Source organism: Alnus glutinosa, chromosome 4 (assembly GCF_958979055.1).
Source record: "Alnus glutinosa chromosome 4, dhAlnGlut1.1, whole genome shotgun sequence".
Taxonomy (NCBI): domain Eukaryota; kingdom Viridiplantae; phylum Streptophyta; class Magnoliopsida; order Fagales; family Betulaceae; genus Alnus; species Alnus glutinosa.
The window spans coordinates 35,387,943-35,407,086 of NC_084889.1; the positions used below are offsets into that span (position 1 = coordinate 35,387,943).

At 32.4% G+C, this 19,144-nt stretch overlaps 2 protein-coding genes across 2 annotated transcripts; both read right to left on the reverse strand.

Moving 5' to 3' along the window:
• Positions 1-2,141: 2,141 nt before the first annotated feature.
• LOC133867083 (extradiol ring-cleavage dioxygenase-like) lies at positions 2,142-5,502 on the reverse strand. Its single transcript, XM_062303764.1, has 3 exons — positions 5,130-5,502; positions 3,300-3,670; positions 2,142-2,519 (listed from the first exon to the last, which is right to left on the reverse strand). The coding sequence occupies exons 1-3, from the start codon at positions 5,355-5,357 to the stop codon at positions 2,324-2,326; spliced, it is 795 nt and encodes a 264-aa protein (XP_062159748.1). The 5' UTR covers positions 5,358-5,502; the 3' UTR covers positions 2,142-2,323.
• A 9,124-nt stretch (positions 5,503-14,626) lies between these two features.
• Positions 14,627-17,737, reverse strand: LOC133867082 (extradiol ring-cleavage dioxygenase-like). Its single transcript, XM_062303763.1, has 3 exons — positions 17,344-17,737; positions 16,056-16,426; positions 14,627-15,274 (listed from the first exon to the last, which is right to left on the reverse strand). The coding sequence occupies exons 1-3, from the start codon at positions 17,569-17,571 to the stop codon at positions 15,079-15,081; spliced, it is 795 nt and encodes a 264-aa protein (XP_062159747.1). The 5' UTR covers positions 17,572-17,737; the 3' UTR covers positions 14,627-15,078.
• Between the last annotated feature and the right edge of the window lie 1,407 nt (positions 17,738-19,144).

The following is a 19,144-nucleotide window of genomic DNA, read 5'->3' on the forward strand; positions in this document are numbered from 1 at the left end:
TATATTGCTTTGCTTTTTGTGTTTTTTATTTACCCCCTTACGTTTCATTCTAATTTCAAATGAATCCTTAAACTTCCCCTAGTTGCTATATTTGATGTGGTTGCCTTTTCTTTCCCAGCCATTTACGCAATACTCTTCTGCGTGCTATGTTTCTTTATATAATTAATTAATTGGATTTCAGCTTTTTAGCTTGTCCAGATTACTAACATAGTGACACAATTTTATATGCCCCTATCTATCAAATTCGGACAAAGATTTTGAGAGAATCTTAATTCTATATGTAGACATCTTGAACCGGAAAGCTCAAAAGCCAAGTATAAAATTCAGTACTAAAGAGTCTTATCATCATTACTTGCACAGCATGACCTCCAAATAAAGATTTTACTTAACCACTATGTCTCTCACACGTCTACTATAAATTAGGGCGGTCAAAACGGGTTGACACGACCCGTTTGATCCGACAACACGTTAAGGGTCAATCTTAACATGACTCGTTTAGATAAAATGGTCAAATTCTTAAACCCTAACACGAATCTGCTAAATAACGGGTTGACATGATATATCCGACCCGTTTGACCTGTTTATTAATAAAGTCTATAAAAATAAAAATAAAAACACAAATTTCAAAAAAAAAAAAATCATATCATTTGAATAATCATATTATTTCACAGTTGAAATATAAAATGTTGAGTTTTTTTTTTTTGTTTACTTATTTTGATTCAACTTCTAAGTTTAAAAACTTGAAAGAAAAAAAAAAACTCCGCTAATTTTTTTTAATCTTTGCCTTTTTTGTTCAATTTCTAACTCAATAAAAGAAAAAGACTAGTTTTGTTTTTTTGTGATATATATATTTTTTTTTAATTTAGTTTTTACTCTTTAAACAGTGAGAGAAAAAGAGAGGTAATATGATTGTTTATATTTAATTTTTAATGTTGAAAAAAAAATGTTTAAGTATACGGGTCAAGCAAGTTGACCCTGTAAGGACCCTTTTATTAAACGGGTCTAACGAGTCAACTCTTTTATGATCCAAACCCTTTTAAGCTTAACCATAACCCTTTAACTTCGTGTCGAGTTCGCGGGTCGTGTCAAAAATTGCCAGCTCTACTATAAACACGTACCATGTGATTTTGAATATTTCCTTATTTATTGTAAAAAAATTCACTTGTTAACTTGTAATATATTAAGAATTTGAGGAAATTAATCTAATTCTGTCCCTCCCCCGCCACACTCACGCGCACATGCATACAAACACTTACCATCCTTGCTTGCTTATCAATATAAATGCTACTAAGAGTACTATATTTTATTACGTTTTCATACAAACTAATGTGCCAGTTCATGTAACATTCACGTCAGTTATGTTGCCCCAAAATGAACGGCTAGGGGTAGTCGACCCACCTATGGCGGGCTGTGAGTTTCCTTCCATAGAGATATCTACGGCATGATCGTGTGGCTATGTGGGATGGTCGCACAAGCCACTCCTCTTATGGAGGAGGAGGAAGAGATGAGGTGATTAACATCATCAATGTGGGTGTGGAGGCAACGGCGGAGGAGGTGGGCCGAGGCTGCAAGATGGACATAGACGTCGTTGTTGACGCTGAGAAACGTGAGGCCTTAAGTTTGTAAGTTACTAACATGGCAGTTTGTAAGAAAAATGTAATAAAATCCGTATTACCCCAAACATTTTCCAAATGCTTAATGTATGCATACATGCTCTAGACACTAAATTAACTAGAAGCCCCTCTCCAAGCTAATTACAACCAAAATAATGTAGTAATGAAAATTGAAATTTTCTTTAATATTTATGAATCCAACGTACAAAACATTTTGACTGCTAGTCAATAGCCATTGTATAGCTAGGAATGATTCTGATCGAGGAAAAACTATTCTGAGGATCATCACTATGGCCCTAAATTTTAATTACTATATATATTGTTCCAATAGCTGTAATTTGTACTCAGAAAAGTGAAAATTACATCATTTGATCCAGGATTTGAAGTACCACAATTATTGCAACAAGCTCATAACCCACGCTATGCGCAAAATTCTTTATCATAATTTAGTTTCAAAATTTAAATACTTCTTTATCGTACTTTTTATTATAGGTTAAAAAATGCTTGTAAAAAAAATTATCACACATCTTTCAATAAAAAGACAATAAAGATTAAGACCCTTAATCAAATGAAAAGTACACAATTTTCATGGCCACAACAACTTCCAGTTTGCATCCAATCTTATTTTGAAGATAACATAACAACATATGTATCTAAATATAACGAGACAACATAGACACCGTATGGTAGCACAATTTTTCGATGGAGATTCAGCTGGTAGCTGCCGTGAACTGGTAAGAGGCATAAGAAAGAGTACCCATGTCCCAGCTATGGTGCATGAGTTTTGCCTTTGTGTTTTCACCAGCAGCACCCATGGCAAAATGCAATGGGTAAAAGTGATCTGGCCAAGGGTGAGCCATTTTAGCACAGGGTGCCTTCACATCCCAATGGTTCACATCTTCAAATCTACAGGAAGAATACATACTGAATTCAAAACTATAAAAAGTTGATAAAATTTTATAGGCTGACCAAGGTTAGACGTCAAGAAAGAAAAGCAGTAAAGAAGACCCAAGATAATGTGTATTAATTTACTCAGTTATATTTGGAATGGCATTCCCACATATTTGACAAACGCGGCCTATTATTAAGCAACTTGACACCTAATTTGGCTCTCACAAATGAACACCTTACTCAAGCCTAGGCATTTTGTGTCTCATATTCCCCTCATGATTGCTTAAGGGTAAGAGGACAATCATCAACCTTGATGAAAATGTTCTAATATGCAACCACAATAAGAAAACCCTGAACACAAAACATATCAGATGATGCCAAATTCACATAATGACTTCTTTTCCCGAGGTTCGAACAATGGGCTATTTTCAAAGCTAGCAAGAAATACTAAATTGGCCACGACTTGTAATTTGAATCATACAAAGATTCAAAAACAAATGCCTTTTCCCTAGTATCTTAACTCCTAAGATGGACCAAAAAGCCTAAACACAACCTTCTAAAACAGATGTTTACAGCAAAATTGCCCTATAACACTGCTTTTGAAATTGGAATACTTAGTCCAACATATGAAACTTCTCACAGAAAGCCAAAAAACCAATGCAAGAGTACTACATGCACTTCTAACCAACAGAGTTTGCTCTCATGAGCTCTTCCAGACAGAGTATGCCACCGATTTAACCAGATGTACAACAAATAAACGTGACATAAGAAAATGGTAAATCACTTATCAGTTACCTTCCTTGAAGAAGTGCATCTTTAAGCCAGGCATCAAAATCCGAAGCCCAAGAAGGAACAGGACTGTTTGGGGGCAAAATGTTCCTTAAGTTATGAGTAGTACTACCAGAACCTATGGTTAGAACACCTTCATCCTTAAGAGAGGCCAGTGCCTTGCCTATGTTGTAGTGATAAGTACCATCCTTATCTGACTGAAGAGAGAGTTGACAAACTGGGATATCTGCCTCTGGATACATCAGCATCAGGGGGACCCATGCACCATGGTCAAGCCCTCGTTTTGTATCTTCGTCAACACGCTTGCAGCCTGATGCCATTAGCAGTTCCTTCACCCTCTTTGCCAATTCAGGAGCTCCCGGTGCAGGGTACTTCATCTGGTAATCAGGGAACAGAACAGAATCAGCGAAAGATTGCAACATGAAAATTAATTATAAAAAAGAAAAAAGAAAAAAAAATCAACTTTTGTTAAAGCTTCTTTGTTGCCAAATCCAAGTAATGTCCTCCACAAGCCTTAAGATGTATTTGATTTAGATCCATGCAATGAGAGGCTGCCCTGAGATCAACAAGTGTTTGAACAGCTTAGGTCCATTGCTCGAGATACCGGATACCTACTGACCATGTTTAAGACAACCTTATTGTACGGAATCTTAATATGCACATACATATAGCTTAACATGCCAATCAATTTGTCGTAAGTAGTTAAAAGAGCATGACTAATGGTACAAAGGAATGTTGGAAGGAAGATTTTTATCCCCCTATTGTTCCTCTAAAGATGACGTAATTTTTAAAATTACAATTTAAAATGAATCACGATACCACCGTTAAAGAGACGAGAGGAGGGCAAAATATTCTTTCTAACATTATTCAATAATGGAGATATCATGTACAATTAATATGGAAAGTAGGCAGGTGTTTGTTTATGGACTAAAAAGTAAGATGCGTACATCTCAGGGACAGAAACACAAAAAGGACAGAAAAGGACCATTGAACAAAAACTTTGATTAAAAAACATGGAATACGATAGACGATAGTGGTCCGTTTGGGTGATGAATTTTTGGAATTAGAATTGAATTTTTATTCTATTTGCGAGTTTCTAGGCAAAGAAATGTGTTTTGATGATGAGTAGAATTTATTTTTTTTTTAATTTGTGTTTGGGGGTTGGATTTTTGAAATTGAAAATTATTATTTTTTAATGGTAAGAAATGATTAGAGGTTTGAAAAATTGTGTATAATGATTGATGTTGTGAAAAGCAGTGTGAAATAATGATTTAAATAATAATTATTTATTATAAAAAAATATTAAAAATTATTGTTTGATTTAAATATTGATTATTTAATTATTTAAAGTGTGGGACCCACACGTTTTTGGTTCTTTTGGAGACCCTTTTTCTCACGCGTGGGTCCGGGTTAGTCATCAGCCATTTTTGTCTTTGAATAGTTGAATTGAGAGTGAATTCGGGCGTGAAACAGGTTGGAATTCGGGTTGAAACCGGGTGGGTGGGTTTTGGAAAAAACCCGGATAGAATAGAATTCCTATTCTGTTCCCAAATATAAACCTTTCGTACTTGGATATCTACCACCAAACCCACCTACCACCAACGTCAACGTGCGCACCTAACGTTCTCAAAAATTATTTGTCTAAAGTATAAACAGTAACACCATGAGAATTGAGGATAAGAATTTTTTTTTTTTTTTTTTTTTTTTTGGGGTGGTGGGGGACAGAAAGCCCTCCACAAGCCTAGTATGACGGGAAGACTGGGGGGAATAATCAAAATAAAATTGTTGGCATAGGCGCATAACATATAATTAATTCATGTGTGTAGTGTTGTATACCTGGTACATGTGTTTGGGGAAGCCATAGAAATCATGGATGGTGTCGTTGCGGCCGCTAATAACGTTGACGGCGGGCACGGGCGTGTCCCAGTGTCCGGAAACGACGAGAATGGCTCTGGGCCTCTGGCATAGCCCTTTCTCCTTCCATGATTTCAAGAAATGCCTCGCCGGTATCGAATCGTCAAATGACAGCGTCGGCGATCCATGCGATATGTAGAACGTGTCCATCTGAATTTTTCTTTTAATCAAAGAACTCAAGGTGGTGTTGATTCTGTTGATGATGGTGTTGAGTTGATATTCTAATACGAACGAGAGAGAGAGAGAGAGAGAGAGAGAGAGAGAGAGAGAGAGAGAGAGAATGAATTGCGCTCAATTGTTTTTGCTGTCGCCTGTCTAACTTTTGTGCTTTGTCTTCTTATATTGTTTTACTTTTTGTGTTTTTTGTTTACCACCTTGCGTTTCATTCTAATTTGAATGAATCCTTAAACTAATGTGCCAGTTAATGTAACATTCACGTCAGTTATGTTGCCCCAAAATAAACGGCTAGGGGTAGTCTACCCACCTATGGCCGGCTGTGAGTTTCCTTCCATAAAGATATCTACGGCCTGATCGTGTGGCTCTGTAGGATGGTCGCACAAGCCACTCCTCTTATGGAGGAGGAGGAAGAGATGAGGTGATTAGCATCATCAATGCGGGTGTGGAGGCAAAGACGGAAAAAGTGGGCCGAGGCTGCAAGATGGACGTAGACGTTGTTGTTGTTGACGCTAAGAAACGTGAAGCCTTAAGTTTTTAAGTGACTAATGTGGCAGTTTGTAAGAAAAATGTAATAAAATCCATATTACCCCCAAACATTTTCCAAATGCTTAATGTATGCATACATGCTGTAGACACTAAATTAACAAGAAGCCCCTCTCCAAGCTAATTACAACCAAAATAATGTAGTAATGAAAATTGAAATTTTCTTTAATGTTTATGAATCCAACGTACAAAAGCTATTGACTTCTAGTCAATAGCCATTGTATAGCTAGGAATGATTCTGATAGAGGAAAAACTATTCTGAGGACCATCACTAAGGCCCTAAATTTTAATTACTATATATATATATATTGTTCCAATAGCTGTAATTCGTACTCGGAAAAGTGAAAATTACATCATTGATCCAGGATTTGAAGTACCACAATTATTGCAACTAGTTCATAACTCGCGTTATACGCAAAATTCTTCATTATAATTTAGTTTCAAAATTTAAACGCATTTTAATCGTACTTTTTATTATAGGTTAAAAAATGCTTGTAAAAAAAAAATTATTATACATCTTTCAATAAAAAGACAATAAAGATTAAAACCCTTAATTTTATTTTAACCTAAAAAAAGTAAAATTTTTAAAATATTTGTTCACATAGGTGTAGTTTATAACGAAAAGAAGTATAAAAAAAAAAAAAATAGCAAAAATAAAATATAAATTCAAAATATTACAGCATATGTGCTGTAGTTTTTCAATGGTCAAGATAGTGCTGTAATTTTTTTTTACAGCACCTCAGCCAAATCTTACAAGACAAAACAAAATTTTTCGCTCAACATTTAATGCAATCAAATAAATCCTCTCGCATCACGTTCAATACTTAATCAAATAATTTTTTAACCTTATTTTGCTTTCAAAAGTAGAAAAAACACTTCAAAAAAAAAATTGAGTGAGTCATACCAAAAGAAGAAAAAAAAATTCAAATATATTAAAAAATAAGACCCTTAATTTTATTTTAATCCATATAAACTAAAACATATTAAAATCTTTGTTACCATATCAATAGTTTAAAATGAAAAGAAGTACAAAGAAAGAGAAAAAAAAAACAACCAAAAAAAAAAGGAAGAAGAAGATACAAATTACATTTTGATACAAATGAAACCATATAATTCTGAACATTCTAAAAAAAATACATAACAAACTAAATAAAATGGCTGAAAATCGAGTAAATGATACAAACGAAAACAAGAATATTCCATAAAACTTTCAAATGAACTAAATAATAAAACACTTAATTTTAGTTTAATCCATATAAATTAAGATATGTTAAAATCTTTGTGCCCATATGAATAGTTTATAACGAAAAAGAAGTATAAAGAAAAAAAAAATAGCAAGAAGAAAACATGGTTTAATCTAATTACCAAAGCATTAATAAAAAATTAGCACGAATCTATGATATTATTTGTGTAATACCTATTATATTTAAATACAAATAAAACCCAAGTAATTATAAACATTTAAAAAAATACTGAACAAATTAAACAAAATATTTTTTTACGAATATAAAATAAAACAAAATATTTCATTACAATGCTTAATATCTCTTTGGTGTTTCAAAAGTATTTATATTCATTTTATACACAACAATCAAATAAATTTTTGTCTTGTTTTGCTTTCACAAGCATAAAAACACTTTCAAAAAATGGTTAAAAATAGAGTAAGTCACATAAACGAAAAAAAATAAAATTCTAGAAAACATAAGTCTTTATCTTAGTTTAATCCATATACATTAAAAAACGTTTAAATCTTTGTTCCCATAGGTATATATGGTTTAAAATGAAAAGTATAAAGAAAAAAAATCAAGAAGAATACATAGTTTAATCTAAATATCAAAGCATTAATACAAAATTAGTAAGAATCTTTGTGTGATACCTATTATATTTCAATACAAATAAAACACAAATAATTCTAAACATTAAGGAAAAAAAAAATACCAAGAAAAATAAACATTTTTTTATGAAAATCTATTCCCATAGGTAGACATGGTTGAAAACAAAAAGTATAAAGAAAAAAAAATAACAGAAAAATATCTAGATTCTAATTATAAAAATGCATAAAACACAAAGTCCTTCAACTTCCACAAAACCAAAAAATAAAAATAAAAATAAAAATAAAAAGCAAAGTCCTTCAAAAAAATAAAAAAAAAAAATTATGTACTTTAACACTCTTTTCTTCATTTGAATGTCACTGCTAGATGCTATTAATTTCACAGTTCAAGATGTTTCAAACCCTAAAGAGAGAGGTATAAATAACCAATCTAATGGAGTAATATGACTTTTCAGCTACTTGTACAGTTTCTTTAAAATTAATGCATGCAATACCTATATGGTCAATTATGGGTAGTTAATGTAATATATTCTTAATTTTAAATTTTGTCTCTCTATAATTTTGGAGAGTTATAAATTCTGAAACCATAATATTGTATAGTAAAATTTTGAACGTAATGAAATATCATATAAGGAAAATTTTTGAAATAAAATTTTGGAGAAAAAAAATATATGACCACTTAGAATTAATGCATGTTTTAAATTTTAATTTTTTTAAAAAAAATCTTATAACTTAATGCGGCTATAATGACACTTAATGATATAATATGACAAAATCTTTATTTTGGTCTCATAAAGATTAACACCCATGATCTTTTTTATTAAAGCACAATAAATTTATTAAAATCATGACAAAAACGGTTCAACCTTTAAAATTCAAAAACTTTTTTACTTAAAAAACCGGTTCAGTGTTTAAAAATTATGAGTTCACGCCACATGTCATACTTCTCCATTGCACAAAGAACATTGCATGAATATATAAATCACATAAAATTTTACTATAAAAAAAACTATAATTTTAGTTTTAATTCTTATAAATTAAAACATTTAAAATATTATCATATATGTAGTTTAAAATGAAGAGAAAAACTTGGATTTTGATTATCAAAGCATTAATTGCAGGAATCTATGATATTGTTAGTGTGATACGTACCTATTATGTTTCAATAAAAATAAAATCTATATAATTTTGAATATTAAAAAAACAAAGTATTTCAAATTTAATACTTAATTAACTCTTTAGTGTTTTAAAATAATCTCTATTCCTTTTGTGCACAATAATCAAATAAATTTTTGTCTTTTTTGACTTTCAAAAGGAGAATAACACTTTAAAAAAATATTTTAAAATCTTCATTTCCATAGGTGTAGTTTATAATGAAAATAAGTATGAAGAAGAAAAATAGTAAGAAAAAAAAACCATGATTTTGATTATCAAAGCATAAAATAGAAAATTAGCAAGAATATTTTTTATTGTTGATGTGATATCTATTATATTTCAATCCTATATAATTCTGAACATTCGACAAAGCAAATGAACTGGAAAAATAAATAAATAAATAAATCCTCATTAATAATCAAATGAAGAATTGCTCAACTAAAAATTTCACAAAATAAATGGAAACATATTTAAATTTATACAAAAAATATAAAATACTAAAGAAACACATCTTCACAAAAGAGTTATATTTGTATCATTAATTGAGAGAGAGAGAGAGACCACTTGAATCATTAATAGAGGAGTAATGTTATTAAAAAACATGTATAAAGTACATGCTATTTAAATAACATGTGCTTCTCACATGCCAAATGACACATGTCAATCTTATATGTGGGTTGTAAGAATTAAATTTCCTACAAACCGGTTTGTAAGAAATCTCTGTCCATATAATAGTGTTATCTTTTTTGTATTACACAAAGTAATAAAAAACTACTCAATAAACATAATACACTAAAAAATCATCATACCCCCCGTACAAAAAACAACCATAGGAAACTCTCTCTTACCATCATTTTCTTGAATTTAGTGTAAAATTTACAAAAGATAAAATAAGCAATTTGAATGAAATAATATATTAATTACATAAAAAAAATAAAGAAAAAAAAAGGAAAAAAAAAAAAAGAAAAAGAAGAAGAGAGGAAACGAATTAAGAGAACCATAGAAAATATAGACAAAAAATGAAAAATAAAAAATACTAATAGAATAAAATAGAGATTTCTTTTCTATATACTTTTCCGGTTCATATGAAACCTTGAAAATCAATATTGTCTATCAATTAAGGACGTTAACAATGTGTATTATACAGGGAAAAAAAAATTCAGTGAACAATGTAAATTAAATAATCGCCATACCTCGTACTCAAAACAACAATTAATGTAAACTCTCTCTCTCCATGGTTTCCTTGAATTCAATGTAAAATTTAGAAAAGGAAAAGGAAAAAAGAAATAAAATAAAAAATAAAAAATAAAGCAATTTGAACAAAAAAATAATATAAATTAGGAAATAGGGACAAAAAAAAATATAAAGAAAGAACAAAATCATAGAAAATAAAGTAAAAAAAAAAAATGTAAAATGATAACCACTAATATAATAGAAAATAACTATTTTTTTATATACTTTTTCCAGTTCCAAATAAATTTATAGGTATAGGAAGAAACTATGGTCAGATAGATGTTTTTTAATTCGACTATCATTCTTATATATAGCGTAAAAGAAACTATTTTTTCAACAAAAATAAAAAAATATTATAAATTGTCATTGCAAAAATAAGGATAGAAAATCAAATAAAAAAAAACAGAAGCACATAAAATAAATACAAACATATTATTTACAATTCTATTGAACACTGCCCCGACAAACTTGAAAGGCAAACTAACAAAAAAAAAAAAAAAAGGCTATAGCAGTATTACAAACAAAAAGCTTCCAACAATGGCAAAAACTTTGCTCTCTTTGCTTTGAGCACCACTCTCCGGTAATGTAAACAACATTGAAGTTTTGCATAGCCACAAACCATTACTTCTCCATATATTTATTTGAGAAAGCGAGAGATATTGGAGTGACTTTTGACATTTTCTAAAGAAATAAAAAAAACTGACGTTTGACTCTTTGAGATTTAGTTTGTAACGGACATTTAGTGGGAGGAGAAATGGTGTTGGAGTAAAAGATTTTACTTAAAGGAAGAGAGAGAATGGTAGAAATTAGTGAGAATTTAATGACAACAAAATTAAATGTTTCTATTCATTTTCTATTCAATGGAAGAGATTTGATTAGGAATATTAAACGCACCGTTTATTTCACTTGAAATACATAGAGCAGTTCAATTTTACTTTCTTTTTTTTTTTTTTTTTTTTCCAGTTTTACTTAAAGGAAGAGAAAGAGGTAGAAATTAGTGAGAATTTAATGATCTATTTATTTTTTATTCAATACAAGAGAGTTTATTAGTCATATTAAATGCACCGTTTATTTTACTTGAAATACACAGACCGGTTTAGTTTTACTTAAATTACCAGTTTTTACTCAAATGACTGGTTCAATATTTAAAAAGTATGGATTCATGCCACGTGTCCTAATTCTAGGTCAACTCTAAGTTGGAACTCGGCTTTTATATATATATATGATATGATATGTTTAAAAAAAAAATCATTTCAAATTTAATGCTTAATTAACTCTTTAGTGTTTTAAAAACATTTATACTCCTTTTATGCACAATAATTAAATAAAATTTTGCCTTTTTTGACTTTCAAAAGCAGAATAACACTTACAAAAAATAAGTGAAAATTGTAAAAATCACATAAAAGAAAAACAAGCATCCCATAAAACATTTAAATGAATTAATACATAAGACCCTTATTTTTAGTTTAATTCATATAAATTAAAACATGTTAAAATATTTATTCCCATAAGTGTAGTTTTGAATGAAAATAAGTATGAAGAAGAAAACCACGATTTTGATTATCAAAATATAAAATAGAAAATTAACAGGAACTTTTTTTAATGTCGATGTGATACCTATTATATTTCAATCCTATATAATTCTGAACATTCGAAAAAGCAAATGAACAAAAAAAAAAAATCTCATAAACATTCAAATGAAGAATTGTTCAACCACAAATTTCACAAACAAAATGGAAACATATTTAGATTTCAACCAAAAATATAAAAATACCAAAGAGTCATACTTATATCATTAATTGAAAGAGATGGACTACTTGTATCATTAATAAAGAGAGAGAGAAATTAAATAGACCGGTTCAATTTTATTTAAATGACGGGTCCAGTATTTAAATGACCGGTTTAGTCACTAAAAAGTATGGATTCATGTCACGTGTCACTATTCTATGTCATTCTAAGTATGAACTCGGCTTTTATATATATAATAAGATAACTTTTGGATTATTTGAAAAACATAAATCATCTACTCTTTTTTCTTTATTGCGTGAGAGAGAGAGAGAGAGAGAGAGAGAGAGAGAGAGAAGCCACATGCATGCCACTCACCCTTCAAAATCCTTTGCCACCGTGCTTGGACAACTTTACTGGAAGGAGATGAAGCGATTTTTAGATTTTCTAAGCAACTTCAGCAGATGCCAATGGATGAATTGGCCAATCTGACTTTGTTAAACCTTTCAGTGTTTGATATTCCTTTTGGGAATTTTCAGGTGAGGGTTGAATTTCTTTTTAAAGATACAAGCTTGAGTGTATGCCATTATATATATATATACAATGCCGTCCTCTTAGAAAATTATATATTTCTGCTTTATTTCACGGACAGAGTTTTCTTCTAAACTAGGTTGGTGATTCAATCTAGATCGATATTTGTTACTTGTGTGCAAATGATAAATGAAAATGAACAAGAAAAGCCTAACATTTTTGGTACTCTAAACTCCAATTGGCTTGTAGGCTAATGGTGCTTCTCTCTTCCTTGTAAAGAAAGGGTTTAAGGTTCAACACACTTGGTGTGAGAAAATAGAAGAAAAATAACAAGGCCTGCGATGGCAAAGGACAATAAGACATACTTAGGCTTCATAGATTTAGGTGCTTAGATGTTGCTTGAAAGGCAGGAAATAGACAGAATTAAGATTTGAGGTTGCTCCTCTTCTTTAATCCCTTTCTTTACAATATAATATAATATATTAAGCTAATGGTGTCAAGGGGTCAACAAGCCACTCATGATATATATAACAAGGGCAGATTGCTCTCTTGGCTTTGCTTTTGAAACCTTCGATCATGAGACCCTTTTTCATTGAAATCTCATTCAAATCATCAAGACCATTCTTTCAAATCTTAGGATTAAGTTGGAGTCCTTATCAATTTAGGTGTTATCCTATTGTATGTGGTTAATAGAAAATCAGTATTTGGCAAATTGTGTTATTCTCTCGCCTTAAGTGAAATTTTGCGGTCTCTCCTACTTGAAAGCCGAAGGGAGCTTGCAATCACCCTTCCATAAACCCAAAAACCTATCAATTCACTCATCGAATTGCTTTTGGGATAGAGATTCATAGCAATTTTGTTGCCAAAATTGCTATCAGCTTGGATAGTAAATGTGAGAGTCTCTATAAGACTCACCTGTCCAAACAGGTCTCAGGTAGCCCGCTCACTTGTTGAAGTAAGTGGGTTTCATAGAGACTATCTTACATTTGTTATTCGGATTGCCAGCAAATTTATCTGGATCATTTTTTTTAAAAAAAAAAAAAAAAAAAAAAAAAAAAAAAAAAAAAAAATTGTAGTGTTTAAACTCAATTTCTTCGTAGTGATAATCATAAATTATATATCCAAGTTAGGAAGTGGAGTATAATGTGGGAAACGTAATTAAAAATGTTGTTTATAGAATGCAATATTGAGCTTTTTCCCCTACTGGTACGAGATGAGCACTTAAGAATAACAACGTTTAAAGACTTTAGTTGGAGTGGAAGCTAAGGGTTAGCTAGCTAGGGGTGAATTGGAAGGGGCTAGTTGAAGTCGTTTTTGCACTGAACAAACTAATTTCACTTTTACATCATAAAAATGTTTAGCAATCAGAGGAAGCAAATGCCTTAACCGGCCAATAACATAAGCATTTTGAAGCCACAGAACGACATGTATTTCTGATCACAAGAGTTGCACTTGGTTTTAGCCAAAAAATAAAAAATAAAAATTAAAGTTAAAAAACTGAGAAAGGTATGCTCGCTAGAGTGATGCTAGCTAGCTTCAAAATCAACTTCCTTGATCCAAAGTTCTTTTGCAGTGAAGGGACTCAGGGAGGCCCACCGCCCCTCATCGGGCCATCCTTTAGCTAATGGGGGCAGCCCTTCTTTTATTTTTTATTTTTTATGCTAACGATAAAATTGTAATTTTTATATGCCGTGTCAATGTGTCATCAGCCATGCCACGTGTCGATCTACGTGACCATTTTAGACAGTTTGAAACCTCAACTATTGGCCTACAACTGCTCCCCTAAACCTAACATGCTGTCTAACTCTTTGTTTATTTCAAAACTCTGGCATTAGGCCATTGAAGAGTGTATTTGCGAATTTTCCTAAATTTCATTGTCTCAACTCATAAGTTGACAACATTCATTGTCAGCCAACATCCGGCAGATCAAGCCATTCATTGACTGTAGACAATGCAGTCACTCCCTAAGATAGTCTCTGCCAGCATCAGCAGTCCAACGTTAAGAGGGAAAGAGCCATTCATTGACCGTAGACAACTAATTTGGAGCAAAACAGTCATTGTTCAAAGTGCTACGTGACTGGGATTGGGAACGCATAAAAGGACGATGAAAGGGCAATGCTGCAGGATCGGTTTGCCTGAGCTTGCCTATGATGACGACTAAAGATAATATATGTTGATAACAATAGAGTAGTTCGAGGCATCCTTGACCTCCCAAACAGCTGAATAGTTGAAATACTGATACTTCATAATATTATTCATCAATCTCCTGCTTAAATAAGCATTCCAAGACACTGTTTATAAGAACAGAGTAGATAAATGACATTAGTTATCACTTATCAATATTTATACAGATATTGATTACTACTACTACTACTAACTACTGAGCAGATATCCTCTTATTCCAGGAGTCCTTCCACTGCATGACTAAGTCTTAATTCTCCTTGCTAGTGTATGACTCTTGCCACGTAACTCAGATACATAACTTATAAGGTACTTATAACATCATACAAACAAACAACATATTTTACAATCAAACGAAAAGTACACAATTTTCATGGCCACAACAACTTCCAGTTTGCATCCAATCTTATTTCGAAGATAACATAACAAAAGATGTACTGAAATATAACGAGACAGCATAGACACCATATCGTAGCACAATTTTTCGATGGAGATTCAGCTGGTAGCTGCCGTGAACTGGTAAGAGGCATAAGAAAGAGTACCCATGTCCCAGCTATGGTGCATGAGTTTTGCCTTTGTGTTTTCACCAGCAGCACCCATGGCAAAATGCAATGGGTAAAAGTGATCTGGCCAAGGGTGAGCCATTTTAGGACAGGGTGCCTTCACATCCCAATGGTTCACATCTTCAAATCTACAGGAAGAATTACATACTGAATTCAAAACTATAAAAAGTTGATAAAATTTTATAGACTGACCAAGGTTAGACGTCAAGAAAGAAAAGCAGTAAAGAAGACCCAAGATAATGTGTATTAATTTACTCAGTTATATTTGGAATGGCATTCCCACATATTTGACAAACGTGGCCTATTATTAAGCAACTTGACACCTAATTTGGCTCTCACGAATAAACACCTTACTCAAGCCTAGGCATTTTGTGTCTCATATTCCCCTCATGATTGCTTAAGGGTAAGAGGACCATCATCAACCTTGATGAAAATGTTTTAATATGCAACCACAACAAGAAAACCCTGAACACAAAACATATCAGATGATGCCAAATTCACATAATGACTTCTTTTCCCGAGGTTCGGACAATGGGCTATTTTCAAAGCTAGCAAGAAATACTAAATTGGCCACGACTTGTAATTTGAATCATACAAAGATTCAAAAACAAATGCCCTTTCCCTAGTATCTTAACTCCTAAAATGGACCAAAAAGCCTAAACAAAACCTTCTAAAACAGACGTATACAGCAAAATTGCCCTATAACACTGCTTTTGAAATTGGAATACTTAGTCCAACATATGAAACTTCTCACAGAAAGCCAAAAAACCAATGCAAGAGTACTCCATGCATTTCTAACCAACAGAGTTTGCTCTCATGAGCTCTTCCAGAGAGAGTATGCCACCGATTTAACCAGATATACAACAAAAAAACGTGACATAAGAAAATGGTAAATCACTTATCAGTTACCTTCCTTGAAGAAGAGCATCTTTAAGCCAGGCATCAAAATCCGAAGCCCAGGAAGGAACAGGACTGTTTGGGGGCAAAATGTTCCTTAAGTTATGAGTAGTACTACCAGAACCTATGATTAGAACACCTTCATCCTTAAGAGAAGCCAGTGCCTTGCCCATGTTGTAGTGATAAGTACCATCCCTATCTGACTGAAGAGAGAGTTGACAAACTGGGATATCTGCCTCTGGATACATCAGCATCAGGGGGACCCATGCGCCATGGTCAAGCCCACGTTTTCTATCTTCGTCAACACGCTTGCAGCCTGATGCCAGTAGCAGTTCCTTCACCCTCTTTGCCAATTCTGGAGCTCCCGGTGCAGGGTACTTCATCTGGTAACCAGGGAACAGAACAGAATCAGCGAAAGATTGCAACATGAAAATTAATTATAAAAAACAAAAACCAAAAAAAAATCAACTTTTATTAAAGCTTCTTTGTTGCCAAATCCAAGTAATGTTCTTCACAAGCCTTAAGATGTATTTGATTTAGATCCATGCAATGAGAGGCTACCCTGAGATCAACAAGTGTTTGAACAGCTTAGGTCCATTGCCCGAGATACCGGACACTTTCTGACCATGTTCAAGACAACCTTATTGCACGGAATCTCAATATGCACGTACATATAACTTAACATGCCAATCAACCGGTCGTAAGTAGTTAAAAGAACATGACTAATGGTACAGTGAAATGTTAGAAGGAAGATTTTTATCCCCCTATTGTTCATCTATAGATGATGTAATTTTTAAAATTACAATTTAAAATGAATCAAATTTTAATCTAATGATATCACCATTAAAGAGACAAGAGGACAAAATATTCATTCTAACATTATTCAATGATAGAGATATCATGTACAATTAATAAGGAAAGTAGGCAGGTGCTTGTTTAATGTTTATGGACTAAAAAGTAAAACGCGTACATTTCAGGGACAGAAATACAAACAGGACAGGAAAGGACCATTGAACAAAAACTTTGATTAAAAAACACGGAATACGCTTCGAAACCTTTCGCACTTGGATATCTACCACCAAACCCGCCCGCCACCAACGTCAACGTGCACACCTAACGTTTTCACAATTATTTGTCTAAAGTATAAACAGTAACACCATGAGAATTGAGAATAATATATTTTTTTTTTGGGGGGGGGACAGAAAGCCCTTCACAAGCCTATCACGGGAAGACCGGGAATAATCAAAATAAAATTGTTGGGCATAACATATAATTAATTTATGTGTGTAGTGTAGTATACCTGGTACATGTGTTTGGGGAAGCCATAGAAATCATGGATGGTGTCGTTGCGGCCGCTAATAACGTTGACGGCGGGCACGGGCGTGTCCCAGTGTCCGGAAACGACGAGAATGGCTCTGGGCCTCTGGCATAGCCCTTTCTCCTTCCATGATTTCAAGAAATGCCTCGCCGGTATCGAATCGTCAAATGACAGCGTCGGCGATCCATGCGATATGTAGAACGTGTCCATCTGAATTTTTCTTTTAATCAAAGAACTCAAGGTTGTGTTGATTCTGTTGATGATGGTGTTGAGTTGATATTCTAATACGAACGAGAGAGAGTGAGAGAGAGAGAGGGGAGAAGGATGGCAGCGAATGAATTGCGCTCAATTGTTTTGCGGTCGCCTGTCTGACTTTTGCGCTTTGTCTTCTTATATTGCTTTGCTTTTTGTGTTTTTCGTTTACCCCCTTACATTTCATTCTAATTTCAAATGAATCCTTAATCTTTAGTGTATTTATAAATTGCCAATTTACACGTTTTATGATTTTATCCGCGTTCGGCTTTTACGTGGGGCTTCAGCTTAGCTGCTTAAGTGGGATCCTTCACGTCTAAATCAATTCTTTTTTTTTTAGAAATAAAAAAATAAAAGTCATGTTTTCACTGTAAAAAAATAATAAAAATAAAAATAACAAATGTTTCTCTCTCATCTCTATTATCTTGACGTTCTATCTGGAATTGTGTTGGAATTTTATTAAAAAAAAAAATGTAAGAGTAAGTAAAAAATTTATATTTTGTAAAAAAGTAACAATATTTTAATAGTATATAAAAAGATAATTTAATATATTGTAGAATATATTTTTCTAGAAAAGTAAAAAGTAGTTTGGTTATCTAAATTTAGAAAAAATTAAAAGAAGATCATGTGAATATTCTTAAGTGAATTTCTGTCAATTTGCTTCGTTAAAGCATCTCTAACAGAATAAACAAATGGTTAGTCAAATTTAACTATTATGAGCAATTTTTTGTTTCCAATAGAATAGGTAGAATATAATTTTTCTTTCTAATGTGAATTGTAAATATACTCTTCTACCTATTCACTATTCACACTACAAATAATTTATTATTATTTTCTTTCTCTCAATTTCCCTTTTTTTCACTCTCTCTCTCTCTCTCTCTTTCTTTCACACTCTTTTCTACATAAAATAATATCTGAAGAAAATGAAGAGTATAATAGAGAATTTGTTGGAGTGTGTATAAAAAATTGAATAGTTAAAATAAAATTTTGTATTTTTTTCGTTGTTATTTTGGCTATTCCTACCTGAGATGCTCAATATATGTAATTTTTATTTTTCCTAAATAATTTTATAAATACACAAAAATTATGTGCATTTTAAACACAATAATTTAATAAACTGAATTCCTCTTATACTCCGTTTGTTTCGGCGTAAAATGATTTCGGCATTTTTCGGTGTTTGGTAGGAGCGAAAATATTAGTTAACCGGAAAATGATTTCTATTTGACAAAAAATGCTTAGTAAATTTCGAAAAATGATTTACGCTTTTTAAAAGCGTAAATCATTTTCCAAAGACATCAGACACATTCGACCCCTATTAAACGACACAGTCGACCTTCACTTCAAGCAATCGACCATCATCGAAATCTTGTTGGTACCGAAATCCGACAGCATCCAGTCAATGTTGCCGGAATCCAGTCAGCCTAGATTCCGGCGACCGTATTCCGGCCATCTGGTCGGAATCTAGCCAGAACGGCTGGCCGGCTGGATCTGGACAGAAAATTCCGGCCTGCTGGTCGAATTGCAGCGGTTC

Excerpts from the sequence above, each read along its gene's own strand:
- LOC133867083 (XM_062303764.1), bottom strand. The coding sequence starts at position 5,357 with ATGGACACGTTCTACATATCGCATGGATCGCCGACGCTGTCATTTGAC. Across the intron at positions 3,671-5,129 it reads TCCCCAAACACATGTACCAG|ATGAAGTACCCTGCACCGGG; the intron begins GTATACAACACT and ends CCTGATTACCAG. Across the intron at positions 2,520-3,299 it reads GATGCACTTCTTCAAGGAAG|ATTTGAAGATGTGAACCATT; the intron begins GTAACTGATAAG and ends TTCTTCCTGTAG.
- LOC133867082 (XM_062303763.1), bottom strand. The coding sequence starts at position 17,571 with ATGGACACGTTCTACATATCGCATGGATCGCCGACGCTGTCATTTGAC. Across the intron at positions 16,427-17,343 it reads TCCCCAAACACATGTACCAG|ATGAAGTACCCTGCACCGGG; the intron begins GTATACTACACT and ends CCTGGTTACCAG. Across the intron at positions 15,275-16,055 it reads GATGCTCTTCTTCAAGGAAG|ATTTGAAGATGTGAACCATT; the intron begins GTAACTGATAAG and ends TTCTTCCTGTAG.